Genomic DNA, 26,989 nt, shown 5'->3' with positions numbered 1-26,989 from the left:
CGAGGCCTGCTATGGTATGGTGGAGATCCCGGTCGACGATGGGTGGTGCATGGTGCCCCCCGATCGGGTGACATTGCCGTTGCCGTCAACCATGGCTCGAACCAGCGGCAACCTTTAGATCACCAGAGTCTCATGGCTGGGTGCACGCTGAAGGGGAAGAGGGACACCTTGGCAGCGTTTGAATGACGGTCGATACTGTCGCTGATTGATGAGGTGCCGACCTGCTGGGCAACTGGGGCATTAAGGTGAGGGAAACGTCCGTGGGCGCTCAGAGGATGTTGTATGGGTGCATCAGCAACGGCTCTACGTTGGTAAAGCCACAAATAGAACGACGCGAAGGGGGGGGGGGGGGGGTTGGGGGGGTTGGATGGATGATACCACAGGTGCTGGGTTTGCTCGTCATGCGATGGCGAACATGTTCCATAACGTCAGTATTGTGATGCAGCCAGAAACCGTAATGGAAGCATGTTCGATGTGTTCGTAGCAGCAGCGTCCAAGCAAGAACGGAAGCTACGTATACCGTCGCAGGCTCTCGAGATAGGGGAGCGGCGATCTGGGCTTTAGCGAAAGTTTAGCCCCCGAAAACGGCCAGTACAACAGGAACCCTGAGCAGCGGTTGCTGTGTATGCATAGGCAGGTACCTAGGTGTTCGTAGATAACGGTACACGGCAGTGCTGCGATGGGACGGTCCTTCACAGTGTCACAGTGAGACCATTGTTGATGTAGCCAGGGGGTTACTGCGTCCTTGTACTCTGTCGGAATGGCGGGATTGCAGAGAGCAGTCGAAGAGCTCTGTGGCATGGCCAGTGTGTTTTGTCAGAGGCGGATGGGGGAGTCGGAGCTCCCTCGTGGACGACGAGAAAGAAAGCTTCCCGTCACACCAGGCGGGATGGAATGGCAGAGGCGTTTGTTGTCTTGGGCGCGTGTCTTGGACAAGGTATCCGTAAGGGCGCGGAAGTCTGAGCGAGTGCCGGGGGTTGAGGGCTGTGGAATGCGTCTGGGGCGCAGACGAGCCCAAGTGCAGCAGCTGGAGCTGGGCAAGCGCGGAGGATTAGGGTGGAAAGAGTGCAAGGGCGAGCGAGGGTTCATCGTACTGTCTCCATCCGTAATCGTAGTAGGTGCTGTATTGTTGTGTTCGTATCATGGTGTTCTAAGTCGACTCGATGCATTGATGTTTGGAGTTGTGCATGCATGGGAGACTGGAACCTGGAACCAACGACAGATGGAAGGGCGGCGGCAGTGAAGGGTTCCAGTGCTGTGCAGCGTGCAGCAGCAACTGCCACGGCCAGCGCTAGCCCGGAAATTCGCTCTCAGTGTAGGTGACAGACGAGCGGGGAGGAAAGTGGTTGGCGCGTCGAAGTGGTGGTGGTGGTGGTAGTGGTGGTACCAGAGGGGCATAGAGCGAAGGAGGAGAAGAGGGGTACAAAGAAAGATACATTGCTGTTGCCACCGAGCAGGTGGGGGGAGGTCCTGTCCCCCAAGCCTCGAGTCACGTCTTTCAGCCTGGAAAGGACTGGGCGGCAATTGGCCAGAGAGGCCACAAGTCATCACACAGGCTAACCCCATTTGGGATGTAACAGCGTAGATTGAGGCAGGAGCTGCTGCTACTGCTGTTGCTGCTGCATGGGAGGCTCTGGCAAATGCAATGCATCGATGAGCAAGTTTGGCAGCAGCAGTAGGACGACAAGAGGAAGGAGCACCGAGCATCAGCCGTTCTCCATTCGTAGGTACAGCATTTGCTTCCTTCGTTCTTTTCTTCTCGAGGCATTTAAGTAGAGTGTTGCCTTACCAATGAATGCATCGTAGTCGTCGCGCTTTGCATCGCAGGGCCCGGGCGCATGCAGGGCAGTTTGCTCTGCAGCAGTGGACAATGAAGAAGTGGAAGGATACCCTTTTCCTTTCTTTTCTTTCATCTTTGGACGGCGAGGGGCAAGGGCAGGCCATCACAGCAGCAGAGATACAAAAGGCCCGCCCGAGGAAGAAAGAAACGGCATTGCGGCCGTCCGTCACCACCAGATCACCCATCCCTGGCCATACCTAACTGTACTGTATATCCCGTTTCCCGTGTAGGCTCATTCCTCGGCCGCAGTCGAAAAGCTGTCAACGCCGTCGGCGATGCCGCACTGCCGCACTGCCGACTCGACATTGATTTTGATTTTGATTTTGACAATATTGATTTCAACGTGGGGGACTCTATTAGAATTTTCCGCCCATGTTGTTGCTTTTTTTTCTTCCCTGCGAATCCGTATTGGCTGGTCGGTGCACTCCTTGTCTTCTGGATTCTGTGTTGGTTGAGTGGACAAAGCAGCATAGCGTCTTCTGGACGAATATTCGCAGTCGAATGTGGGTGGCTGCTTCCATTGCGGCCCCAAATGCAGATTATCCCCGTTTCTTCTAGCGTTGGGCACCCGTAGTGCATTGTTCATAAAAGGACAAAAAGCAATTAAACAGAATGAGGTGCAGGGGCAGGTACATCTGAATCTGGTCTTTGATGGTGTGTGGAAGAGTGGGGATGGAAGGGAAGCCCCCTGCCCTCCCAGAGCGTCTTTTCCTTCCCACTTCTCCCATTGGTGCGTGTTGTCGCCAGTTCGTTGCAGCTCTCCTTCATCATTGGCCAGGTCCTCGCCTCGAGTTGACAAAAGCTGGGTCCTGTCTGGCCTTGCCTTTGCTCCGCTTTCTTTGGGCTCCCCTGTGCGACCTGCTTTTTGGCCTTGCCTTGAGCCTGTCCGCACCTCCCCCTGCCTTACCCTTGTCGGCCGTGGTCGTAGACTGGTGGCCTTGAGCCCCTGTCCCTGCGCTGTCCCCTCCTGGTCTCCTGTTTCCTGGCCTCTTGACTGACTGGATGGGACGGACTCAGTCTGAGTGTGTGTGTGTTGTGGTGTGGTGGTGTGGTGTGGTGGGCAAGAGAAGAACCAGTAACTGAGCCGGCGTTAGCTGCAATTGCTGCCGCCGCGGCCACAGCACCCACCCCCCCTTGGCTGGCTCGCTGACACTTCCCTTCCGACCAGTCCACTCCATCCTTTTTTTTCGTCCACACAATCCATCTCCATATCTGTCGTCCACTTGCCCCCCATCTTGTCCTTCTACATTTGCTCTTTTCTCTCTCTTCAGCTCACCGCCCTTCTTTTTTTCCCTCCTTCAACTCTTTCTCCCCTCCCCTCCTCTTCCCCCCCGCCGCTCTGGTCTGCGATTTGTTCGTTATCGTCGTCGTCTTTTTTTAGAAAGGAAGCGAAGAGAAAAAAAGGAAAGCACAGGAAAAACAAACTCGGCAAAAGCCCCAATCCTCTCGCATTCTCTCGACATCTGTCTCGCATCGTTTTTTCAACCACCACAAGAATTCTTTGCCGGTTCTGGAAGGCTTTGGCTCGCCAAACACTCTGCACATTTGCAACATCCATCACACAACGTTCTCAACACCGTTTCCCGAAAGGAAACAAGAAAGAAAAAAGAGGCAAAGAAAGGAAACAGGCCTAAATCCATTCGCCAGCAACCGCATTTCTGCATCTGCATCATCGCCAATCGACAACCATCAACACTTCCAACCCAATCCGAGAAAACACCTTTTAATCGACTGTACTTTACTTCGCCTTCGTTCCCGCTCCATTTATTTTCTCCTTCGCAAATACAGCAGGAAATCCCCATACCTCTCGTAATCTTCAGCGCGCTCCACCTTCGCCCAAAGCAACTGCCCCGAAAACTCTCCAACCAGCTCCGCAGCTGCCTAGCATTCTTGTTTTTTTCTTCCTGGAAGGAGTCACAGTCGTCCCTTCGACTACGCTCTTTCCAACTCGGTAGCGACGATCTCGAGGCTTGCCCCGCGCCTACTTCGTCTCGTCAGGTCCAACAAAGAAATCTCGTCCTTTGTGGTTGCGACTTGCCTCGACCACAACCGCTTCCTGCCAAGTCTGCTCTCTCCGACAAATCGAGCGCCGTCTAACTTGACCTTCCGCCGACACCTTCGTCGCCCATTCCTTCATCGTTGCAGTCATTTTATTTTCCCTGTCGATTACGCGACCATCTAATCTCAACGCTCGCAACATCTCGATTCTATCCAAAATACCACCGGTTTTTGGATCTGAACCTTTTGGCTCCTCTTTCCACTCGACTCTGCCGACACCCATTCGTTGCTATCCACGAACAAGCTCCGGATACTCACTTGGATCGGTCAAATTCATCACTGTCAACGAACGATTTTGACAACTCTCTCGAGTACCATAATATCCCCCTCCGACGCCCTAGCCCTGCGCATTCTACCTCGACTATCCTTCTTGTAATTTGACCCGGTCGCCCCAGCTGTTTGCAAGGCCACCATACATTCTTTCCCCCTTTGAAGAGCTCGAGAACCAGCTCGCTCCGGTTGTTCCGCTGTCTCAGCTCCGCGCTCGACACCTACCTTCTATCTGAGCAATGGACGCAGGCGGTCTCGCTCAAATGAACTCAAACAACTTTTCCTCGGCCAACGGCCTTGCCTTACCCGGCGGAGGTCTTGCCTCACGTCGGGGTGGCCCCGTGAAGCCACTCTCTCTCTCCAGCGCCACCCCGACCAGCAATGCTGCTGACAATGGAGCCCCAACTCCCCGAACCAGCCGTTCTCACCTGCTCGCAGGCCTGAGGACTGCTCCTAAATCCGCTACTGCGACCAACTTTTCCGGTGCCAACAGTGTCGCTTCGCCCACTACCCAGTCTTTTGCGAGAAACAACATGAACTCCAACATGTACGCTCAAGTACCGGGCAACCAGTACAACGGTCCCAAGACTGCGCTCCCCCGGTACGCAGGTCAGCAGCAGCAGCAGCAATACATTCAGCCCCAGCAGCAGCAGCAGCAGCAACAGACTCACCAGTCTGTCTCCACCAGCCAGCACTACAGTGCTGAACAGGTCCTTGCGCCGCCCGAGATCCACTTTGATGAGCAAGAGCAGATGGATCCCAATCTGTATGCCCAGTTGGTGGCCACCAATATGTACCTTGCCCAGCAGCAACAGCGCCTGCAGCAGCAGCTTCTCAGCGTCCAGGCCGCTGCTCAGCAATTCCAGGGCCTGAACCTACAGGGAGCCCAGCAGCAGATCCAGCAGCAGCAATTGGCCATGTACCAACAGCAACAGCAGCTCCAAAGCATTCAGCAGTCCATGATGGGGCAGATGGCCAACCAGCAGCAGCAGAACGTCTACACGTACTACGATCCTGTCACCCGCCAACAGGGCTACTACGTCGACCAGGGCCAGAATGACCAGCAGGCTCAGATCGCTCAGCTGTACGCTGCACTGGCCCAGCAGCAGCAGCAGCAGCAGCAGCACACACCCCGCGTTCAAGTTTCTCCCCCTCCCGAGAACCACGCTTCCCCATTCCGCACTTCAACTCCTCCCAGGCGCTACGAGTCGCCCTCCGAGGTGGCTCCGTTGCCTCCCCCATCGGCGAATGCCTTCCGCCGTGGCCATAAGAAGGTCATGTCTTTGGCCCTGAACGGTAACAATCAGGCCAACCTCTCGCCTTCCCAAGAGCCTCCCAAGTCAGCTGGCCCTAAGACGGCTTCTTTCCCGCTCACCCCCCTCTCCGGAGGTTATGGACCCGGTCAGGGCCGTGCCGGCGAACACCCCGTTCGCCAGCCCCGGGGCCCACCATCTATCGAGGAGCTCAAGGCCAAGCCCACCGCAAAGGAAGAGGGCAGCAAGAACTTTGCCACCCGTACTCGGCGTTCCGCTGTGCACAATCTTGTGCGTGCTGGACGTGAGCGCAGAAAGGGCCCTGGCAGCTCCAACGGCAGCATGAGTCCTGTATCTGAGAGTGCCGAGGAGGAGTCGAGCACTCCTATCACCGACAACGAGTCGGATTCTGGCCACAGCGGATCGGGCAGCCTGGCGGGTGACATCGACTGCTCCTTCCCCAGCTCAAGGACTTCCACCAACGGCAGCTGGGGTGCTATCGGTTCCGACCGCCCAGGCTCGCGTCAGAGGGCTCGCAAGAGCGTCGGCAGCGTGAGCAGCAACGAGAGCAGCGAGAACAGCTTCGCCAGCGTCTTCAAGAACTCGGCTCAGCGTGCCGGGATCGAAGTGACGGACGGACAGCGCAAGGCGCCCATGTTGGTCTTGACCAGCGCCGAGAAGCGAAAGAGCGGCATCATGGCGTAGACTTGTTGGTCTCTGGACGTTACGACGACTATGCGCACCTACATCTTTCCTTTTCACGACCTGCACAAGGGACGGGTTGATCCCAAACTCCTTGGGCCGCAGGATTGAACGATGGGTTGGACGGACAGGCGCGTTCTCACGAATCAAACGGTGTTTCTTTTCAGGAGGTTTGGCGGCTTTTCATCATATTCCAGCACTCGAAGCTGGGTTGACTTAAAACAATTCATCTTCACTTCTTTTACATTCTTAACCTAGTCATCGGGTTATCGACAGTCTCTCATTGATATTTCTCGCTTGCCTCTGGACAAGGAGCACCTTGGAGGCTCACGTTGTCTTGGTTCGGACGCATCGAGAGTAAGATATACCATTGGGAAAGAGGGGGCAAGGAAAGATTTGGCCAGGCTTGGTTTTCTCTCCTTTCTCAGCTGGACATGGAACTTTGGTTTCTACGCGACGGGCCTCGAGACGAATTCCTGAGATGGAAGGGAGACGAGCCTGGGTGAACAGAGACAGCCACTTTTTCGTTTTCTCTTCACAGTCCTTGTGCAAGTCCTTTTAACAGTTCGGGAAAAGAAACAACACAAACACGCAGTCGCCTCGTTGGGCCTGGCTGGAAGGTCGGGTCGACGATTATGACGGCGGCTGCCAGGACGAGAAATGTAGTTAGTTAGCTTAGGGTTTTTGGCACAATACAGCAGATTGATAGCCAACATTTGGTCCATATGACGATGAAATGAATGCAGTGACTGTATGATGGATGGATCATATCCGTGACTCACAATTACGACTTGTTGCCGTTGTTGAACGACTCGGTTATCTTGTCGAACATCTTTTTCCTGTCCATTTCAACATGGGCAAAGTTCTTGGCCGGCCCAACGATGATTTCATCTTCATTCCCCTCCAGCAACGCCGCCCAAGTTTCCTCGGTGAACTCGTCGAGTGGCATGCCGAAGTCAGCCTGGCCTGCGGCGACAAGATCGGGCTGCTGGGAATGCAGCTCGGTCCGGACGGCGGGCGGGACGACTTCAACGACGCGGATGTGAGCCGACGGCCCGTGGGCGGCAAGCTGGGCGCGGAGGGACCAGGCGAGGGAGTGAAGGGCGGACTTTGTGGCGCAGTAATTCGGGCAGCGGGGGATGGGGACGAGGGCGAGGCCTGAAGAGACGAGAATTATGGAACAGCTGCTGGTGGTGATGGACGACCGGAGGGACTGGAGATGAGGGAGGAAATGGGTGATCATATGCACGGGGGCGAGATAGTTCGTGGCGAGCTCCGAGGACACGGAGGACAGGGAGATGGAGGATGGGCTTGTGAAGTCCACACTGCGCTGGATTCCCGCATTGAGGATGATTGTATCGAGGGACGGGTATGTTGACGTGATCCTTGGCGGGGGTGAGTATTGGTTACAGCTAAAGGGAGTTCAAGAGGAGAAGAGAGAAGGATCACGAAGACGGTACCATGAAGAAGGTAGAAGAACCGTGATGGAAAGTTCAACTCATTTGTCGACCCATGCCGGCAGGGCCTCGAGGTCGGTGACGTCGAAGGGCTCGGCGGCGACCTTTTCGGGCCCGTGGGCGGAGACGAGAGCGTCGAGGCGGTCGGTCCGGCGCCCGACGGCGATGACGTAGGTGCCGTTGGCGACGAGGCGGTCGGCCAGGGCGAGGCCGATTCCCGACGTCGCGCCCGTGATGAGGGTCGTCTTGGATGGAAAGGACATGTTCTTCTTGCTTGCTCGGACCGTCTTTGCGTGCGTCGTTACCGGGTGGAAAGATCCTGACCCTCGGTATCGGTTTCAGGTGCGATAATGGAGCGACGTTATCGGTGAAGATGTTTCGAACAGACGGCTGGTGGTGAGGCGGGAGGAGCAGAGATGGGATGGCTTGAGTTATGCGAACGGGCGGCAGTCGGAGGATGGAAGTCGAGACGGTTTGTATTTTGGGAAGCGGGAGTCTCGACCGATGTTTTGTGAGAGTTTAGGTACCGAAACGCCCCCCCGCCTAAAGGATACGGCGGGGCTGCCGGGGGCGGTTTGCGCGAAGTCCGGACGATGTCACATCGGGCGGGGTTAAGTGGAGTCGAAGCCGGCCGTGGTTCGGAGGCCGGGACAGGCCGTCTTATGCGTCTTTGCTAAGGAATGGAACTTGGGCCGACAACAACACAGTGGTGGTTATCGCGAGAATCGGCCAAGGGTGCTTCAAGGTATTATCGCCCTCCCATCGACCTTGATCAGCAACATACCTCGATGTATTATAAGTACAATAGATGAGCAAATGGAAAATCTTGTACCCCATAGCAGGTATTCAGGGTCAACGTTGATCTTATGTCAACTGATATCAAGCCAGGTGTGTATCTATTCTACGTTGAAAATCAAGAAACCACCAGCAGTTATGAGTTTCAGCCCATGTTCTTCACTGTTGACACGTCTAGAATACATGTAAAATCAACCCTTCTTTGGATTCGAGCTTCTTGAGGTAGAACCATAGATTCTGGATCTGTTTCACGGATTGCAAATGACGTAAAACCTTTGGCGAGGTCATCTCTGATGGCTGACGCTCACTCGCTCAATTATAGAGTGCAGGGCGCAAAGTGCTGACGTTGGATATGGCCCATAGCGACTGACTGTCATCCATGCTCATCACACAGGGCAGCTGGCTCGCTAGCTAGACGCCTTTCACGCGGTTGCGGAACTTGCAGGATGTGGTGGGGATTTTGCTTACTTATGAAAACGTTTCACCGCGGCGGCAACTGATACAACTGAAGAAAAAGTATAGTCCCAACCCAGAGGCATCATCTCATCTCATTCTGTGATGACGATATATCGATTCTGGGCTGCAGATTTCAATGCCCATACAATCCCGTGTTTAGCAGCCCAGAATTTGCGCATTTAGACAAGATGTACCACATGAACCAGCCAAGTCAGGACTGAAAACGCGGGAAATGGGTGAGCATTCAATACCTCACCTCAAGCCTCACTCGCTGCATGGAACTGCCTGGTCAGTGGCGGTGGAGGTGCTGTATACAAGAGCTCGAGCTGGGGACCGTGTCGAGAGATTCAGTTATTTGGAAGCAGTTCTCGGTTCCGGTCGTGGCTACGGCTCCTCAAACATTTCCAAACCCGCAACTTCCACTTCTTGATTGTCACCGAAAGAGGAAAGTTCCGTTGTTCCAAGTCGGGAGTCTGGACTTCCTGGAATAAGCCACGCGCGCACGTGCCCGCTCATTGTGGACCCATCCAGATGGGCCGGTTCTGGGACGGGCAGGTATGCAATCCCTCCATCATCTCAACGGGCCACGGAACTTTCCTTGTCCAAACGACTCATCTCCTTCAGTACGCCTTTGAAGACACTACCGCGTGATTCTTCTCGAAGAAACCACACCAGTCTCGAAATAAACGTCACTTAGATGGGGATTGAAGGCGCTGCTGCCCGCTCAAAACTCGCCTCTAAGCAAGCGTTCGTCGAAAATAGAAACAACTTGAAGCTCCTGACACTGTTGAGGCGCCCGGGTTCCAGAATTCGGAGGATTCCCCCCCTTGACGTCGGCGCCAAGGCTCGTGACTGTGGCTGATTCGTGGTACAGGACGACCTACAACGTCTCAGAAGACGAGCCCGCAGATGATGACGACTTCCTTCGACGTCGGATGACTGCACGCCGTCAACTTGCCCGCGGCCCTCTTCGCTCCTCTGGGTTGTTTGCACATCGACCCTCTTAGACGACGATGCCAAGAGCGGCTGGGAATCGCCTCTTTGACAGCCGCTGGTGGATTTGGATTCGCCTTTCATTCCAACGTGACGTGGCAATTTGCGTGGCTGGCGCTGTGGCTGCGGTTCCTTGTGCAATCTAGTGTTTCGCGGGGAAAGTCAATGCTCTTCAGCCCTGCTGCTTCATGATGCGGTGAAGCTTCTAGGCTGCAGCTGAGGTTGGCCTTTGCATATTACCAACCAGCCTCTGGAGTACGACAGACGGGTCATTGGCCCCTTCGGATCGACAATCACCATGTCGCCGCAGACCACGCCACTTGCCTCGCTCGCTCTTCAGAACGAGTCTACGGCTCTGCCCTCCGCTCGAGGCGTTCCTACCCAGCCTCACCTTGTGTGCGGCGGCGATGTCGAGAGTTCATCATCACCCAAGATTAATTCCAAAGGCGACGACGGCCCGCACGGCTCATCGAGTCTGAGCTTTTCGTGCCAGGCATCGATGCGCGATGCACCAGCCATTTTGACGGCCAGGCAAGAGGCTACCAGTATCGGCATGTCCAGACCCACGAATTACGAGGTTGACAGACTGCACATTATACGCTTGTTGGGCGATATGGAGGCCAATATTGCCCACTACTCAGTGCTTGGCCCGATCTTTCCTAGCCGATGGCAAGCCGGTTCTTTGCCTTCGCCTCTTCAATTTCATACCCAAGTTGGGCATCCGGGAAGATGATGAGATGCTTGATTTGCGATATGCCGTCAACTTTGCGGGCGCGTGGCATCATTTGACGAACGCGCCGGCTCCGGCTTGAAGCAGCACAAACATATTGGGATCCGATCGGATGGACCATACAGTCAACTCCTTCATGGTTGAGAAACTGGGGTTCTTCGGTGGCTTGGCCGTTTCGACGTGTCCGGAGGGCATCGACCGTTCAACCAAATCATTATGAGAAACGCCCAGCCTCGGGCCAAACACCATGCGTCCCGACGGAGCGGTTGGCATCCTCTTTGGCAGTCGAGCCACTTTCGTGGCCACCAAGCCTTCACTCGCATCGGTCCTATCTATTCAAATGGAGAGGATGCTCACTAGCGACGGTTGCCGCTGTGGGTGGCGAGCAGCAAGTTCATCGTTCGTTCCTCGACGTTTTGGCCAGCACCCACTTACAAGCGAGCTAAATCTCGAACACCCTAACTATCGAATATCCGAGTTTTGTCGGTGCGCTTCGCCTTGGCAGCCCCCAGCCTGCAAGCTTCGGCGGCCAGGCGGCTGGGTGACTGTAATCGATTCTCCCATTCAGCTTCCATCCCAAAAGAAGCTCGACGAAAATCCCGTAGGCCTGCCACCAGGCGTTGCATCCAGACACCCTAAGCCTCTTGGCCTCCGGCGGCAACAGGAATAACTCGCTTGGGAGGTTGCGGAGCACACTTGGCTCACGACATTGTCGTCACTTGGAGGGACCTCTATACTACCTAATAACGAAGCATGACACGTTGACGATGTGGATCTCGATCAACGGCATGTACGCGAAGACAGAACTTTTAGACCCGTAGAACTATCGCCACTCTTCTTTTCCAGGTCTGGGATGCAGTGCCCCCTCTTCTGGGAAATCAACCTGCTTTGCGCGCCACATCCCGCAATTCCGTGCGTGCAGATCTCTGTGATCACTCATGCGAGAGCGATTAATGACAAAGCGGGCGGAACGGGTTCTTGGCTGGTTTTTGTGCTCGGGGTCATCGGCCGGAGGTTTCGAATGCGAGTGTGGTTGGAATACCCAGCCGACTGGAAGGGTCTGCATCCCAACCAGGACATAGATATCCAACGGACGGTTCATTAGATGGGCAGGCCTTTTGTCAGCGGAGGCTTGGGGGACGTTTTAATTAGTCCACAGCATCATGAGAACCACACAGTCCTCTTCGAGGCCTCCTGGTCTAGATAGTGCCCTGGATACACACGTGACTGAGGTTGTGCCTGCTGGACCTTCTCCCGTGGGCAAACGGATACGAGTATCTGGTTCAATACGAAAGTGAGAACGCGTCATCACGAAGGTAGCAACGTGAGGTTGGGCGTCTTTCGATCGGATGAACTCTGCCCGGCAGTCTGGAAGAGTTCCAGACTGCCGGTGCGGCCAGAGTTATGTGCGTCGCCGAGGGGCACATATCCGATAGAAGGGACCGTGGGATCGTGACAAAGCCGTCCGGAGTTTGCCTCCCTTGCTGGCCACATCGTGTACAAGGCTTGCTGCGCAGTGTAACGGTGTAACAGGACTGCGTCATCTTTTCATCCCGCGCATGCCTCGAATAGGGTACGAAAGAAGTTACAAACACTTGTCAGGGAGGAATGGGCACGTGGCGACGCGTTCCGTAACGAGGTCCTGTTTCCCGGCAGTCTGGAGAAGCGGCGGATGCTTCCCGTTCGTTGAAACATCAGGCCACACCTATCACAACCATAAGCGGAAGGTTGTGACAATGAGGAGACTTACGATTAAGACCCGAATGTCTCGAATGAGTGTTTCTTTTTTTCTTCTTTCTTCTTTCTTCTTTTTAGTGGCACAGAGGCGCCTCTTGGAACGCTTCTTCTCGCGGTCGCCACCCCTATTGATGGCCCTCAGGTTTCAGCCCTTGCTAATTTGCACGGTATAAGCGGACAAGCCTGACTTGCGGTGATTAATCTGGCGAGTCGTCTTGTGGCTGTGAACAGCTCTTTGGTGTCCTCCGGCTGAGCATTGGACCAGTGGAGCAGTGGCGGAACGACGCACATTTGGCAGCATCATGGAGCTCACACAGGCTATTGCGTGTCCACCTGGATGGAAGATTCCGAAGGTGCTGGCGTTCTTTCCAAGAGCGGCCGCCGTAAATAGAGAAGGCGGAACGCCGATGCAAGTTGTGCATTGCGCATTGTGCATGGACGTTGGAAAGGCTGGCAAGCCGCGGGTCAGGTGCTGGGGTTCCTGGGGATATTCGAGGCCTTCGAGGTTCAAGAGGAGCGTTATGGCATGGCGCATTGGGCTTCTCGGCATGAACTATTCTGATGGGCGAGGCGTCGACGGTGCCTGGGAGTCTGCTTACCAGCCTTGCCTTGTCGAGGAAGATGCGAGGCGGTCCGCGCGCCCGATCAATTTCAACGACAGCTAGTCCAGGTCAAGCCACTTGTCTGACCATTGAGGCTGTTAAGATTGCAACCGGCATAGCGGCCGGACGAGCTGCATTGGCGCGGCGCCAACATCGAAATGGGTACTCGCACATACTGAGAGTCGCATTGGGGCTCTCTCTCCTCACTCGTCCTCTCAGGAGGGTACAAACAAACCCCTGCTTGGCATGCAATGCTTTTTGCTCGTCTTTGGACTCGGCAGACCTACTGGCCCTTTGGTTCCGTGGGACGTTACGGCCAGCCGTGATCAAGAATGGTAGATCTCGTGGTGATCGCCGACCAGGATCCTGGGTTATGGTCAGGGGCGAAGTCTTTTTGGCCTGCGACCGCGTCTAATAGTCTCTGGCGTTGCTTTTCCTCGTCTTTTGTTATTCTCTGATGTGCTGACATCATCTACTTCAGCTGTCTGATTCTCTCTCTCTCTCTCTCTTTCTGTTCTCCCCCCCACTCATCCACTCTCACTCTCTCAGACATTCAATCTTTCAATTCTTCTCTCACTCCCAATCTCTCCACTCTCAATGTCTAGCTCGACGCGCCGCGGCCAAGGGCAAAGACACGGACCCTCGGCCAGCTAGTTCAACGTTAGCTCCGCAGAGCCAAAGAGATTGGGGGAGCAGAGACAGGAGCGACTAGAAACAGACCCGCGCCGCATCATGACGGCGACGATGGATTACAACGTGGCTAAGATGAAGATGGAGTGCGTCCATGGCTTTGACCCAAACTACACACCCGCAACTAGAGCGACAAATGACTCGACCTGATTGGGTCTGAGATCTAGTCTGTGAGCCTTGAGATTGCACCCTGGATCTGCGAGCAGTCTCTCTCCCCTCTCTTTCTGCACTGCAATGCTCCGCGCTGCACTACCTACTGCACCTGGCCACACACTGGACCTCCTCGTCCTTCTCGGACACCTCCCAATGCGAAAGGACCGCGCCACGGCGGACGGCAGATCACCCTTGCCTGGTCACTGGTGCCGCCCCCCCCCGGCCGCGGACTAAGCAGAGGCGGGTGCCTCTGTCTCTTCCATATATATCATGATCGTCCTCCGCCTGTCCATGGGCCTTTTTTGGAAGAGAAGACATCAGCTCACTTATCCTCCCTGGATCTCAGTATCAGATCCTATCCATTCACTCATTCCGTCTCTTTCGTCTAGCAGTCGTCAACATGTCAGTATTACGTTACCTTCTTCCGACCCTGACCTTGGCGCTGGGAGCCATCGCCGAGTCTCGCAACATTCAGTTGGACCTCACTTGGGAGACGGCCTCCCCCGATGGCTTCGCCAGAAAGATGATTCTGGTCAACGGCCAGTTCCCCGGACCAAGAATCGAGCTCACCGAGGGCGACGACGTCACCGTCAAGGTCACCAACAACATCCCATATCCCGCGACCGTCCACTACCACGGTAAGTTTCGACGTCGACCTGGTTCACGTGGCAGCTCATGACTGACCCTCGACATAGGTATTGAGATGCTGAACACCCCCTGGTCCGATGGTGTCCCCGGCCTCACCCAGCGACCCATCCAGCCCGGCGGCAGCTTTGAGTACAAGTGGAAGGCCACCCAGTACGGTGCCTACTGGTACCATGCACACTACGAGGGCCTCATCGAGGATGGTCTCTATGGCGCCATCACCATCCACCCTGCCGCCTCTCACCAGAAGCCCTTTAGCCTGATCTCCAGCGACGGCGCCGCCGTCCACGCAATGGAGCAGGCCGAGAAGAAGGTTGTTCCTCTTATTTTGTCCGACCACCGCCACATGATCTCCGAGGAGGTTCACGATCTTTCTGCGGCCGCCAACATCCAGTTCTCATGCTACGACTCTTTTCTGTTCAACGGAAAGGGTAGCGTCCAGTGCCGTACCCCCGAGCAGATTGACGCGCTCTTGACCCAGGAGCGAAAGGATGTCTTGGCCAACGTTGCCGGTGCCAGGATGACCGACAAGGCGTAAGTGACTCGTGGCTCAGGGCTTTGTGGATGTCCGACTAACACACTCCAGCTGCATTCCCGCTGCCATCGTCGCTCGCGGTCAGGGAGACCTGAGCAAGATTCCTCCCGGTGTCTTTGATGGTTGCCAACCTAGCGATGGCGGCCAGGAGACCTTCAAGGTTGAGAAGAGCAACTGCGACACTGAGAAGTGGGTTGCCTTTGACATCGTCGGTGCCTACCACCTGCACACCGCCATGTTCTCCATCGACAACCACTCCATGTGGGTTTACGCCATGGACGGCGCCTACGTCCTTCCCCAGGAGGTCGAGGCCCTGCCCGTCACCAACGGTGACCGCTACTCCGTTCTCGTCAAGTACAAGCAGCAGGGTGACTTCACCATCCGGTCCGCCTCCCTCATTGCCACGCAGATGATCAGCGGTACCGCCCTCCTCCAGTGGCGCGAGAAGGGCCAGGCTGAGCCCCAGATTGTTGCTTCTACTCCCTGGGTTCGTGACAACGGCCAGCCCGTCTCCCGCGACGTCCGCGTCTTCCGCCAGGCCCTCGCCAAGCCCTACCCTCCCATCACCATCCCCCGCAACGGTGACGCCCTGCACAAGTTCGTGATGCACGCCTCGGGCGGTTCTTACTACTGGGCGCTGAACGACACCGTTCTCCTGCCTGCGGACTACGAGAACGACACCCCCGTCCTCTTCGGCGTCCAGGCCGCAGAGTCCGACCCCACCATCCTCTCGACCAAGAACGCCAGCTGGGTTGACATGGTCTTCCAGGTTGGCAACTCGCCGCAGCCTCCTCACCCCATCCACAAGCACGGCAACAAGATGTTCCTGCTCGGCAGCGGCACCGGCGAGTTCACCTGGAACTCGGTCGAGGAGGCCGTCGCCGCCAATAGCACCGGCTGGAACCTGGTCGACCCCCCTCGCCGCGACGGCTTTGCGACCCCCAACGCTATCAACAACCCCACGTGGATGGCCGTGCGGTACCTTGTCGACAACCCGGGCCCTTGGTTGCTCCACTGCCACATCCAGAGCCATATCATGGGTGGCATGTCCGTCATCATCCAGGACGGCATCGACGCTTGGCCCGTCACGCCGCAGGAGTACGTCAACTACGCTTAAAAGAAGTGATGACCAAGAGGGATCACATTGCCCAAAGCACATGCACAAAAGAACAGTCCCCTTAATCGGTGTGTCGAATTATGGGAATCCTAAACTAGAGATGGGCGGTTACGGCTCGGCGCGAGGGGCGCGGCGGCGGCGGCGGCATTTGCGTGCGATTTGTTAATTTACGACCAATCTGGTTTGCCAATCTCCTTTTTCCCTTTTTCTTTTTTTCTTTCCATTTGGTCATGCGCGGGGCATATCTTGGGACAAACCCTCCTATCCTTTCTCACTGTTACATATTAAGACATCATGCAGTAATCATTGAATCGATAATGAACCTTTAGACCGCTTCTCTCACTCTTTCTCTCGTGTTGCCTTTCGGTGTCTTGACCCCGGTGATGATCAGAGGGTGGCTCAGTACCCTTGAGGGGTCTTGGGTTTGGGGTCGACCCGAGAGTCATGTGGAGATATGTCGTCGTCGGACAAGACTCTTCTCATGAGGCTGCGTGACGCCCTGTGGCGTCACTTTCGACCTCGACCCAGTTGCCTCTCAACAAAGTCCGGCGACCGCCGCACACAATTAAATGCCCTGCCTCACCGTCATACCTGCCTCGTCACACAACGATGTCGTGAGACCTGCGGCAGTGGGCACATCTCTTTCTCAGCATCGCCTCATCGCCCACTCTGAACACCCGCCAAGGTGGGGTGGTGGGGCGAGAGGAGAGAGGTGCCTGCCCGGCCGGGTACGATGCTAGATATCAGGCACAACACTTATACGGTGGTTTTACCTTTATACCGTGGTGTTTCTTCATATTGTGTATACATCTGTGCGACCTTGAGAAGGGGGATCGCCCTCGCTTCGTGTCTCAGTGACTGAGGTCGCACGGCATCGAGGGGGCCTGCGAAGGCGATCAAGCTGTGTGTTGGTGGCGGTCGGAGGAAAAGTCGTAGTCGTACGCGCGTGTGCATGCATAAGCATGCCAGTATGCGCGATGTCAACAACCGTCCGCATGTGTCCCCTTCAATATCATCTCACATGCAAATACATAAAAGATGAAGAAAAAAAAATCCATCTTTGCCTCCTTGCCGCATCTTTCTTCTTCTTTTCTCTTCCTCTTCTTCCTTTTATTTCTCCTTCTACTTTTCCCTTAGCTTGTCACATCTTCGAGAGAGTCTGTTAGCAAGCCGAGGCAGCTAGTGCCGATCTGTGATGTCTCTCGCTTGCCAGGTTCCAATCGGACTCAGCCGGGAACCTGAGCGCTGACGGAAGCTTTTTTCGCCCGCCAGCCTGGTCTGGCTGGCACCTACCGCCACAAGAGTGTGCGGTTCACTTGGGGGGGAGGAAAGACTACAGAGTCAAGGGAGGGAAAGACGGAACAGGAGAGAGAAGACGGGAGAGAAAAGAAAGCGCGGGGGGGTGGCTGTCTCGGACGAATAGGGGCGCCCAAAACCGAGCGAGACCTAGGTGCATATGCAAATCTGCAAGCCACTCTAGGTCATTGTTGGAAAAGCAACAACCCGACAGCAGATCTGCCCCTTCCCATCCCTCCCCTGAGATCCCAGGGGCGGGCGGCCACGGCACAGGCGCGCACTGCAAAACGCAAGCTCAGCCTTGCCTCGAATCAGATAGCCATTTGGCCACCGAGGGGGGGAGGGGGGCGTTCGTTTTTGGGCTCCAGTGTGGTGGTAAGTGGGTGGCTTCTTAGACCACCCGGTATTGGATATGATTCCAATGCAGGGAGGGGGGGAATGGCGTTGCGGAAAGCAATCAGTAGACCGGCTATCCGTTCCTTGGTCCGTTGGTTGATGATTTGGAGGCGTGCATGCGTTAGCGTGACGCAAGCCTTATTTGAGTAGTTTTGAGTGAGGTGCGCGCGATGTCAAGTGTGACTGACTGTTTTGGTCGTCTCTCTGGTGCGAGTTGCAGGGGGGGGGGGAGGGATCTCGGGAAAGATTACAGGGGAGAGTTAAAGGAAGGGCTCGCAGGCAGTCGGTAAATGAAACGAGGCTTCGAGTCGGATTGAGTGTTGTTGGCCGCCGGCGGGCTCGCCTATTCCGTGTGGAAAACGAAAACAGCAGCAATGCCAGCTCCCAAGGCCCGGGGCGACTTTGCGTTGCCGTGTCAACTGGCGACACATCAACAAGAGCCCCGAGGCTTCGGGCTTCTTCGGGCCGTAACGGGTCTCCTTTCTACTCGTCACAAGATGCTCCAGAACAATGCGTACCGTGTTGGGACCCTCCTGGCGTGATTTGTCGAGGAGGCAGACACGTTGCTGATTTATCCAGCTTCCGTGATGCAGTCCGGTTTCATGAACCATCGGCCCGAGAAGTGGAGACTTTTCCGCCAGAAGGAGGCCGACCGGCCGGCCAGATCTCGGAGAGGAATGAATGTGTCTCAGCGCGCGGCATGCCCGACTTCAAAGTCCGAATCGGAGCTTGGTAGAAATCCGGACATATATCTAAATGATAAGAGGATAATACAACACGGGACGAATGAAGAGCGGCCCCGTCCGCGGCCAACCTTGAAGGCCGTTGTCCTCAACAATGAACTGCACTGCAGAAAACCTTGTTTTCGAACGTACCACGTGTTTGAAAGGAATCTCGGTTTGCCAGACCTTGTCGACTGTACGTACATTCCCTCGCGACCACGGCGATTGGTTACTTTCCCAAAGGCTAGGGGGAAGATACTACTTGCGTGGAGACGGGTCCTACAGCGAGGCGTTGCAGTGTTAATCGCAAGGTCTTCCTGTCGGTGTTCCCATCCGCAGAAGGCCAGTCAGTCTCACACGACATCCCGTGACGAATCCCGTCGTCGTCTTATGTTTTCCACGTTCTCACTCTGGTTGCATCTCGCATCACGTTGGCGACGCCAAACAAACGCGTCGCCATCATCGGCGCAGGCAGAAGCCGGACTGAAAAAAGATCGCGTATGGAATGCTGACGCTCTGCCATTTTGTTAGGCCCCGGCGGTATTGTAGCGACAAAGGAATGCCGAAGGTGTTCCGTCATGCCTGCGGCGAGATGCCGGCCGAGCTCCGGCAGGATCACGGCATCATCAACCAGAACATCACCGCCCGGAGCGACGTCGCGGAGAAGCTGCAGACGGGAATCTTCACCCTCCGCCGGTCTTCGATCGCGTCCTTCACCAACCGAAAGCTAACTCGACAGGGTGGTCACGAGTGGAAGCCCGTTGAGGGCGCTGAGGGTCCCGTCTGCCGTCTTCTTTGGGATGCCGGCCCCTGCGCAGTGGAGGCTTTTTGGCGAGGAGGGCAAGCCGGAGCTGGCTGAGGAGACGCTGCTCATGACCGCCGCGGGTGCGGGCGAGCTGAGCGAGGGAGAGAATAGAGCTCATTTGAAGCCAGGTGGGTTTGTTGCATGAACCCAGGTCAACTTCTCAGCCAACTGGGATGTGTTGTCACAAAGATTATGCATATTGCGCGTGGGACAAAAAGTAGAACATAAAGAAGTTGATAGAGCATTGGGAATCATCCAGGTCTACCGTGGTAGTCTATGAACCTATCTACAGACTAAGAAATGGGGTCTCGTCCACTCATCACTCATTAAGAGCCCCTTGGGGCAACACAAACTTTTCTCCTTCCGCCGCTTGTTCCTTTTGCAAAATCTTCCAAACTTAGTGAAGCAGCGAAGCGAGCTTCTGGACCAGCTGGCGGGTCTCGGGCTCGAGCTGCTCCTCCGGGGGGCTGAGAACGGCCTGCAGGATAGGCAGGATCTTGGGGGTGAGGTTGACGACGGTGGGGTTCTGCTGTTCGTACAGCTTGGCGATGGCCTGGTAGATGGGCGCATTCTCCTCGTAGTCCTCCTGAAGGGGCAGGACGTCGACGACGGCGGGGAGCACACGCTCGACAAACTCGGGGTTAGGGTTGCGGAGGATCATGCGCGAGATGCAACCAGAGACGTTGTCGACCATGCGGGACTCCTTGATCTGCAGCAGGGGCTCAAGCTTCTCCAGAACGGCGGGGTACTGGGAAATGGTCTGGTTGGTAGACTGGGAGTTGAAGATGAGCTGGCCGGTAGCGTAGGCAGCGTTGGACTTGGCGAGGGAGTCGGGGTCCGTCAGGCGGTGGAGGAGCACAGGCAGGAGAGAGTCGGTGAAGGGGGTGACGGCCTCGCCCATGTACTTGACAGCCTCGGCGATGACGCCCACAGCGGTGGAGCGCTCGAGGGACTCCTGAGAGCTGGCGAACTTGAGGATGGGCTTCTCAAAGATCTTCCACATCTCGGCGAAGTCGCCGCCGAGAGCGGTGGCGAGACCAAGGATGACGTCCAGGGCGGTGTCGATGACGAGCCAGTCGAACTCGGAAGAGCCCTCGGCCTCCTGCTCCTCCTCCTCGTCGCCGAGGTCCTGCTGGCAGGGGTGGGAGCGGGTGATGAGGGTGCCGAGGATGGTGATGCTCTCCTTGAGCAGGTCGTCGTGGACGAGGATAGAGGGGCCGCAGGTCTTGAGGGTGGCCGCCATGTTGCGGTTGATCTCGGTGATGACGGTCCTGAGAGTGAATCGTTAGCACGAGTGTCCCATACGAAACGATGGTCATGAATGAACGTGGAGTTGCCCAATGGGTCAGATATGATCAAACGTGTTCTCAGCAACCGCACACATTGTGTACGTCTGAGTGAGCTGGGTATAACGCGAGTTACTCATCCTTTAAGGGCGGGGAATAGGGTGAATTGAAAACCAGGAAACATGTGGAACATACCGTTCAGTGTCCTCTTGCCAGACACCCTTGGTGGCATCAACAACCATCTGGCCAAGGTTGACAATGACCTCGTCGGGCTGCTGCTTGGGGGGGAAACCAGCCTGCCACTTGGTGCCGGTCGACTCCTCGAAGAGCTGCCAGACACGGCTGTAAGAGCGCCAGAGGGTGGAGATGGCGGCCTTGCGGGCGCCATCGTAGGGGTGCTCGGCGAGGGGGGCGACCTTGCCCATAGCGTCGCCAAGGTACTGTCTGATGGCATCAGGGCCACAAGAGTGGGTGATGACGTCGCCGAGAACCTCGAGAGCGATCTCCTGCTCAAGAGCAACGGCGGTGACACCGGCGAAGTCGTCGAGGTCTTCCCAGTCGGCGTCCTCATCCATGCCCTCCTCGTCATCATCTTCGGCGGCGGCCTTGAAGTTGAGCTTCTTGCCGCCGGAGAGCAGCAGACCCTCAGGGATATCCTCCTCCGTAAGGCCGGGGATGGAGACAGACTCCTCCTCAAGCTCAAGACAGTCAAAGAGACCCTTGAAGACACCGGGGAGGAAGTGAGCAAACTCGTTTCCGTAGACCTTGGACAGGGAAGCCCAAAGAATGAAGCTGGTCTCCTTGAGGCGAGCATTGTCGAGGCTGAGGGCCTCCTCGCTGGCCTTCATGAGATCCATAACGTAGGGCTGGAACTCCTGGGCGCCAACGGCATCGGCGATGCGGCCCATGGAGTCGCAGACGGACGAGCGAAGGGCAAGCGCCTCCTCGCTGTCCTTGATGGTGACGTACTGGCCGAGAGCGCCCATAACATCGTTGAAGTAGGGCTTGAACTGCTCGCCACCAAGAGCGGAGGCGATGGCGCCAATGGCACCGGCGGCGGCGGCCTTCACGGCGAAGTCCTCGTGACCGAGGAGCTTACCCATAGGGACAATCAGCTTGGGGCCGAACTCGTTGATCAGGTCGTCCTCGAGTCCCTCACCGATGAGGGAGTCGAGGGCACCACAGGCAGCACGGATGATTCTGACACTCTGCTTGTCGGCGGAGCCGGCGACGGCCTCGAGGTTGGTGAGGAGGGCGCTGATGAGTTCGCGGTGCTTGGGAGAGAGCTCGTCGGCCATCTCGTCGGCGAGGTGGATGAGACCGACAAGGGCAGCGTGACGGACAGAGCCATCCTGGTCGTTCAAGAGCTGAAGAACAACGGGCAGCAAGGGCTGGAGCTGGGTGGCGATGAAGTCAGGAGCACCCTCGGCGGCAGTGCCGAGAGAGAGAATGGCAGACTTGCGGTGACCGGGGTTGGGGTTCTGAGCGAACTGAGTGAACTGCTCGAGCAGAGGCACAATGACCTGGCGAGGAGGCAGGTCGCTGGCCAGCTGGTCGATGAGAGACAGAGCGGTTCTCGCGGGGGAGTTGTCATCATCCTCGTCGTCGGTGTCGATCTCGGTGACGACTTGCATGCTCTTGGACATGAGCAGAGCACCCATGTCCTTCATGGCCTGGAGCTTCATGCGGCGGTAGCGGGCGCACTGGCTGAGGAAAGCCAGGGCCTGCGAGCGGGCATCCTCCTCGACGTCGGTGTTGACGGCGAGGTCAATCATGAAGTGGACGAGGTCCTTGAGGTGGGCGGCGAGGAAGGCAGAGTCGTAGCCCAAGAAGGACTGGAAGACCTCAAACACGTCTCTGTAGTGGTCATCGTTGCCCTCGGAGATGGCGTTCTTGAGGATCTCAACCATGGGCTGGATGAGCTGCTGGATGAGCTTCACGCTATCGGTGTCCTCCTCCGGGTCGACGATCATCAGAAGAGCGCCGACGGACTTGACGGAAGTCAGGCGGACCTCAGCGCTGGCAGGGTCGACGATGGTCTTCTGGACGAGGCCAAGAAGTTGAGTGGTCTGCTCGGCGAAGTGGGTGGGGTCGTTGTCGAGGAGAGCATAGAGGATGTAGGAGCCAACCTCGCGGTGGGCGACGTTGTCGGAGGTGTTCAGGGACAGGAGGTTACGAACGAAGTCCTGACCCTCGCCATCCTCAAGGTCGAGGCCGATGGCGCAGGCCAAAAGGCGCGACTTGGAGCGGCGCGAGGAAGCAGACTGGTCGTTCAGGATGCTGTCCAGGATGTGTTGCTTGGCCAGCTGTCGCTTGTCGGCGGCAAGCTTCGACCAGTGTCTGGGGGTCAGGCGCAGAGCCTGGACGGAGGACAGCTGACGGATGGCGGCGTCATCGTGGGAGACGGTGATCTCGATCAGCAGGAGAAGGGACTCGGGCTTGGAGTAGTAGTTCTTCTGCAACTCGGCCGTGACGGCCTTGACCTTCTCGGTGTCGGCTGGAGAGGACAAAGCAGGTTAGTAAGAAGGAACTCGCAAGATTTTTCTGGTGGAAGATGAGGAAGAAAAAAAAGCAACATATAAATAGGCGAGAGCCACAAAGCGAAAAAGAAGCGAGGGCGAGAGGAAATGAGGGAGGCTGGCTTTCGGCCAGGTTTGCTGCCGGGGTGGCACAGGGCGACGGAGATGTCCCAGAGAAGGGAGGGGGACGAGGAAGGGTAGAGGGAGAGAGAGACTCACGAATCTGGCTCGCTTGGAGCAGCTGGACCAAGTTTCCTTTATCCATCTTGTATTTTTCTTCTTGTTGGGTATCTCGTCGTCCTCCTGCGCTCAAGAAAAAAAAGAAGAAGAGAACACAAGAGGGGAAGAACGGGAGCGAGGTGAGAGAAGAAGGGGAAAAGAAGACTCGGCGCTACGGATTTTTAATCCAGAGGGGGAGGGGGGGGAAGCCCAGGACAGGGTGCCAGCCAGTCCAGTTGTTTTTGTTGATGCCCGAACCACCTATGACAGACAATTCGTAGCTTCAAGAGGGGGAAATAAAATAAAAATAATTTGTATCATACAATTAAAAAAAAAAGGCACCAGACACAAAATTTTAGGGGACCAGCCGTGAAAATTTCGAGAAGAGCCCCGCCACTGCAGATAAGATAACGAATTGAAGCGCTCTAGAAGCAAAGAAAAATTCCTGCAAGGCGGGGTTTTGTCCAGGCACCCCTCCCTCTTCAGCGTTGATTTCGACTACGGTACGTACCTCCTCTGCCCCTCCATTCACGTGCGCTTCGCATCGAATTCTGCTTGTTCGCACTGCAGTTTTTTCTTCGTTCTTTTTTCCGCCCTTCTTTTCTTACAAGTGGACTTCTTGCAGATGGAGGTGGAAAAATCTCCAGTGCTGCCTGGCCAACCCGGGCTTCCAGGGTAGTCCCGCCTCGGTTCCAACAGCCAGTTCTCTGATCTCATTGTGCAGCAAACCAGGAGCTCTCTACTCAACGCTTGCTGTCTCACTCTCATTTCTGCCACGTGTGTCCGTAACGTCAAGGAACATGTAGTCTAGATCTGCTCCAAGCCATATATCCTCCGCCATTTCCAGCTCTAGCATCTTGCGGATAGGCTTGGTTCGTGCCCTCGACAGGTTGTCGCTTGGTTCCGGCCTGCTAAAGGGGGGAGAGGAAAACTTTCATTGGATGCTAAGCTCTACCGCTGGGCCTCGCCACATCGATTGTGGGCGGCTCGGTCTCGTTTCGATAGGCAAATCCGCTTCGGCGCCGCTTGCCGTAACCGGCTTGAAAGACTCCACTCCCGGGCCGGACTGACAGACGGAGCACTGTACCCACCAACGACCCGGAGTCGGAGCCGGCTGCCGTGAACAACAAGGTAACGCGTGGGGGCGAAATCATTAAGCCGCTTCCAGAGATGGCTGGGTATTTTCTTACCAACTCTGAATGGCACCATCTCTACCCGATTGCTTTCCAAAGGCCTCCACCATCATGTCTAATCACGCCGACATGTTGAAAAGACAACTGTTTCATCCGTAGTCGGTGCGACCTCATGCGGTACTGAGATGTTCCAGGCCTATATTCCTCCTGCTTAAAGTTTTACCCTCGAAACACCCAGACAATGCATACTAGGGTGATGGGGAATAGATCTCTGACTGGAAGCTGTTGCCGGATGCTGACCGACGGTTGATGCAGCGATTCGAGTAGCAGATGAGTTCTTATAGATTATTGAAAACATTTTGGCAAAGAAGGCAAAGAAGGAAAAACCTCCGGTGGTACTAGTGCGCCAAGAAGAGTGCGGACCTCCGGGCAGGCAAGCAAACACCAGCCTCGAGGATACTCTCACTGGGTTTCACACTCACTAGTTAGAAACCCCGGGCGTTATAGTTAAAAAAGTCAATCGTTTTCCAGAGGACCCTTCGAGCTCAGAGTTTTGATCAGGGCAAAAAGCCGTGCTTGATTAAGTTTTAGGTATGTTCTAAGGAATGTATCGTGATATGCATGATGCTAAATGATGGAGGAACGACGGTTCAATACAGTGTCGAGCTGTCCATTAAACCCAGCCGGCCATTGATGCCCAACCAATTACTACGCTGTCGTATTATGACGTGATGTGATCTTCTCTTCATCTCTCGCTCTCTCACTCTCTCATCGTCCTCTACAGGCCGCAGGCGTTAAGGCCGACCTGGGTAGCCTGGGCCTCGATGCGGCCGAGCTGGACGGCCTGGCCGTTGGTCAGGTCGTTCAGGGCGCCGAGGGCGAGGTTGAAGCCGGAGCCGGCGTGGTCGACGGCGAGGACGTTAATGCTCTTGCCGTTGTAGGTGAGCTGCCAGCAGGTGCCGCACTATTGCGTGTCAGACTATGAGAAGGGCTTTTTTGAAAAAAAAAAAAAAAGATTTTGGAAGAGACAGAAAAGCCTCTCTCAAGTAAGAAGAAGGAATGCAACTTACGCTGGGGGAGTTCCAGCCGGCAACGGCGTCGACGCCGCCGATGTAGGGGAAGCGGGCGACCTGGCCCTGGTTTTGCCAGCCATATCTGGTGATGAGGCCGTTGGCGCCGTCGGAGCACGAGACGGAGGTCAGGGAGCGGGCACCATCGTCGTAGCCGGTGTCGTAGGAGACGGAGACGGCCGCGGCGGCGGCGACAGAAGAGAGGAAGGTGACGAGGCCGGAGAGCTGCATTTTGGCTGTGTGTGGTTGGGAGTATGTGATGAGGGTGGTTTGGCTGTAGGTGGAGCTTTTGAAGCTTTGGTCTGGAGAGTTGTTTGTAGTAGTCGGAGAGGTTGATGAAGAAGCTGATGAGAATGAAGACCAAAACGAGATCTGAACGAGGTGCGTCCTTGGTCTCTCTTTATACAGCTCCAACAACCCAGCTGAGTCCGATCCATCAGCGTCTTCCATCATGCTCCATCGCGAACCCCGAGCCAAGGCGGGCAGTTCCCGCCCTTGCGGCAACTTGCGGCAAACGAAGCAAAGCGGAGCAGGGCACCCGTGACGCTGTGGTCGCTCCGGCAATAGCATCATGTCGTGACATGGCCAGCACAGGACCCTTGGCCGGCTCGGCGGAGTGCTCCATCTCGCATGTCACGTCGTATGAGATGGCTGCCGGAAAGGTAGGGTAGACTAAGTTTCCCCAGGTCGTGATCTCTTCAGTTCGTATTGCGAGTGAAGAGACGCGAGCGGAGGTGTTGGTAGGAAAAGGCGAATGCTACCCAGGAGACTAGGAAGCAAAGGGAGAATGCAGTGCCGATCACAGATCTGGGTACTGACGTGGGGACCGGGCCACTAGAATGTAGCGAGGGTTGTTCTCGTATTCACTAGCCCGATACCCGCCTGCGTTGGAGCTGTTTGCACTGGGATTGGGGAGAGAAGAGGAGAGAGGGGAACAAACATGCGATCCCTCGGAATGGCTGCAACGGACTGGCGAGGGGCGTGTGGTTTGCGAGTCGACCGAAAAAGCCCGCGCCACAGGGCTGTCATCCGGCTGTTTTTAGCATCCAAAGAGCGCTTGGATTGATTCGGGCTTAGCATGGCTGGTCCCGCCGCTCCTATTCTCCGTTTGACAGCCTCTTCTAGCATCAGGTGGGATATCCGATCCGCATCCATCTGTGTCGGGGGTTTTTTATTTTCTCGTTTTTCGTTTTTTCTTTCTTTTTGTAACCAAGCCTGTCTTGTGGCTGTCGATCTCTGTTCACGCTTTTACCGCTGTCGCAGCGGAGCTTTTGTCTCCTCTTCTCTTCGAGGTTCGTGCCGGAGTGCATCGGGCAACGACTCCAACAGCCGATTTCCCACCTTGTTGTTCTCCACAAACGGCCACCGTGCCTGGACGACAATGAGAGCGGGACGCAACAGTCAGGTGGTCTCTCTTTTTTGCCCTCGTGTCCGCAAAATACACTGTCTCTTCGCCAACGGATGCGTCGCTGCGACCCTGCCTTTGCTACCGGGTTCTGCCGCATTGTCT

The 26,989-nt window shown here is 56.0% G+C and overlaps 9 protein-coding genes across 9 annotated transcripts; 5 read left to right on the top strand and 4 right to left on the bottom strand.

Moving 5' to 3' along the window:
- Window positions 1–4,407: 4,407 nt before the first annotated feature.
- On the top strand, window positions 4,408–6,126 carry CH63R_08533 (uncharacterized protein; the record flags this gene model as incomplete). The annotated part of the gene is made up of 1 exon (XM_018303507.1): window positions 4,408–6,126. One exon carries the CDS (start codon window positions 4,408–4,410, stop codon window positions 6,124–6,126), a length of 1,719 nt encoding a protein of 572 aa, XP_018155530.1.
- Window positions 6,127–6,907: 781 nt separating this feature from the next.
- On the bottom strand, window positions 6,908–7,366 carry CH63R_08532 (Short-chain dehydrogenase; the record flags this gene model as incomplete). The annotated part of the gene is made up of 1 exon (XM_018303506.1): window positions 6,908–7,366. One exon carries the CDS (start codon window positions 7,364–7,366, stop codon window positions 6,908–6,910), a length of 459 nt encoding a protein of 152 aa, XP_018155529.1.
- Window positions 7,367–7,621: 255 nt separating this feature from the next.
- Window positions 7,622–7,843, bottom strand: CH63R_08531 (Short-chain dehydrogenase; the record flags this gene model as incomplete). The annotated part of the gene is made up of 1 exon (XM_018303505.1): window positions 7,622–7,843. The coding sequence occupies one exon, from the start codon at window positions 7,841–7,843 to the stop codon at window positions 7,622–7,624; it is 222 nt and encodes a 73-aa protein (XP_018155528.1).
- A 2,279-nt stretch (window positions 7,844–10,122) lies between these two features.
- Window positions 10,123–10,636, top strand: CH63R_08530 (uncharacterized protein; the record flags this gene model as incomplete). The annotated part of the gene is made up of 2 exons (XM_018303504.1): window positions 10,123–10,401; window positions 10,466–10,636. 2 exons carry the CDS (start codon window positions 10,123–10,125, stop codon window positions 10,634–10,636), a joined length of 450 nt encoding a protein of 149 aa, XP_018155527.1.
- A 1,957-nt stretch (window positions 10,637–12,593) lies between these two features.
- CH63R_08529 (uncharacterized protein) lies at window positions 12,594–12,956 on the top strand (the record flags this gene model as incomplete). The annotated part of the gene is made up of 1 exon (XM_018303503.1): window positions 12,594–12,956. One exon carries the CDS (start codon window positions 12,594–12,596, stop codon window positions 12,954–12,956), a length of 363 nt encoding a protein of 120 aa, XP_018155526.1.
- Window positions 12,957–14,136: 1,180 nt separating this feature from the next.
- CH63R_08528 (Multicopper oxidase) lies at window positions 14,137–16,033 on the top strand (the record flags this gene model as incomplete). The annotated part of the gene is made up of 3 exons (XM_018303502.1): window positions 14,137–14,374; window positions 14,432–14,915; window positions 14,968–16,033. The coding sequence occupies 3 exons, from the start codon at window positions 14,137–14,139 to the stop codon at window positions 16,031–16,033; spliced, it is 1,788 nt and encodes a 595-aa protein (XP_018155525.1).
- A 3,006-nt stretch (window positions 16,034–19,039) lies between these two features.
- Window positions 19,040–19,306, top strand: CH63R_08527 (Dimethylaniline monooxygenase; the record flags this gene model as incomplete). Its single annotated transcript, XM_018303501.1, has 1 exon — window positions 19,040–19,306. One exon carries the CDS (start codon window positions 19,040–19,042, stop codon window positions 19,304–19,306), a length of 267 nt encoding a protein of 88 aa, XP_018155524.1.
- A 343-nt stretch (window positions 19,307–19,649) lies between these two features.
- CH63R_08526 (Karyopherin kap123) lies at window positions 19,650–23,322 on the bottom strand (the record flags this gene model as incomplete). Its single annotated transcript, XM_018303500.1, has 4 exons — window positions 19,650–20,523; window positions 20,635–20,679; window positions 20,734–23,035; window positions 23,277–23,322. The coding sequence occupies 4 exons, from the start codon at window positions 23,320–23,322 to the stop codon at window positions 19,650–19,652; spliced, it is 3,267 nt and encodes a 1,088-aa protein (XP_018155523.1).
- Window positions 23,323–25,187: 1,865 nt separating this feature from the next.
- CH63R_08525 (EC5 protein) lies at window positions 25,188–26,052 on the bottom strand (the record flags this gene model as incomplete). The annotated part of the gene is made up of 2 exons (XM_018303499.1): window positions 25,188–25,373; window positions 25,480–26,052. The coding sequence occupies 2 exons, from the start codon at window positions 26,050–26,052 to the stop codon at window positions 25,188–25,190; spliced, it is 759 nt and encodes a 252-aa protein (XP_018155522.1).
- Between the last annotated feature and the right edge of the window lie 937 nt (window positions 26,053–26,989).

This window comes from Colletotrichum higginsianum, chromosome 6 (assembly GCF_001672515.1).
Source record: "Colletotrichum higginsianum IMI 349063 chromosome 6, whole genome shotgun sequence".
In the NCBI taxonomy this organism is placed as follows: domain Eukaryota; kingdom Fungi; phylum Ascomycota; class Sordariomycetes; order Glomerellales; family Glomerellaceae; genus Colletotrichum; species Colletotrichum higginsianum.
Note: the sequence above shows the minus strand (reverse complement) of the source record. Positions and strands in the feature narration are given on the sequence as shown.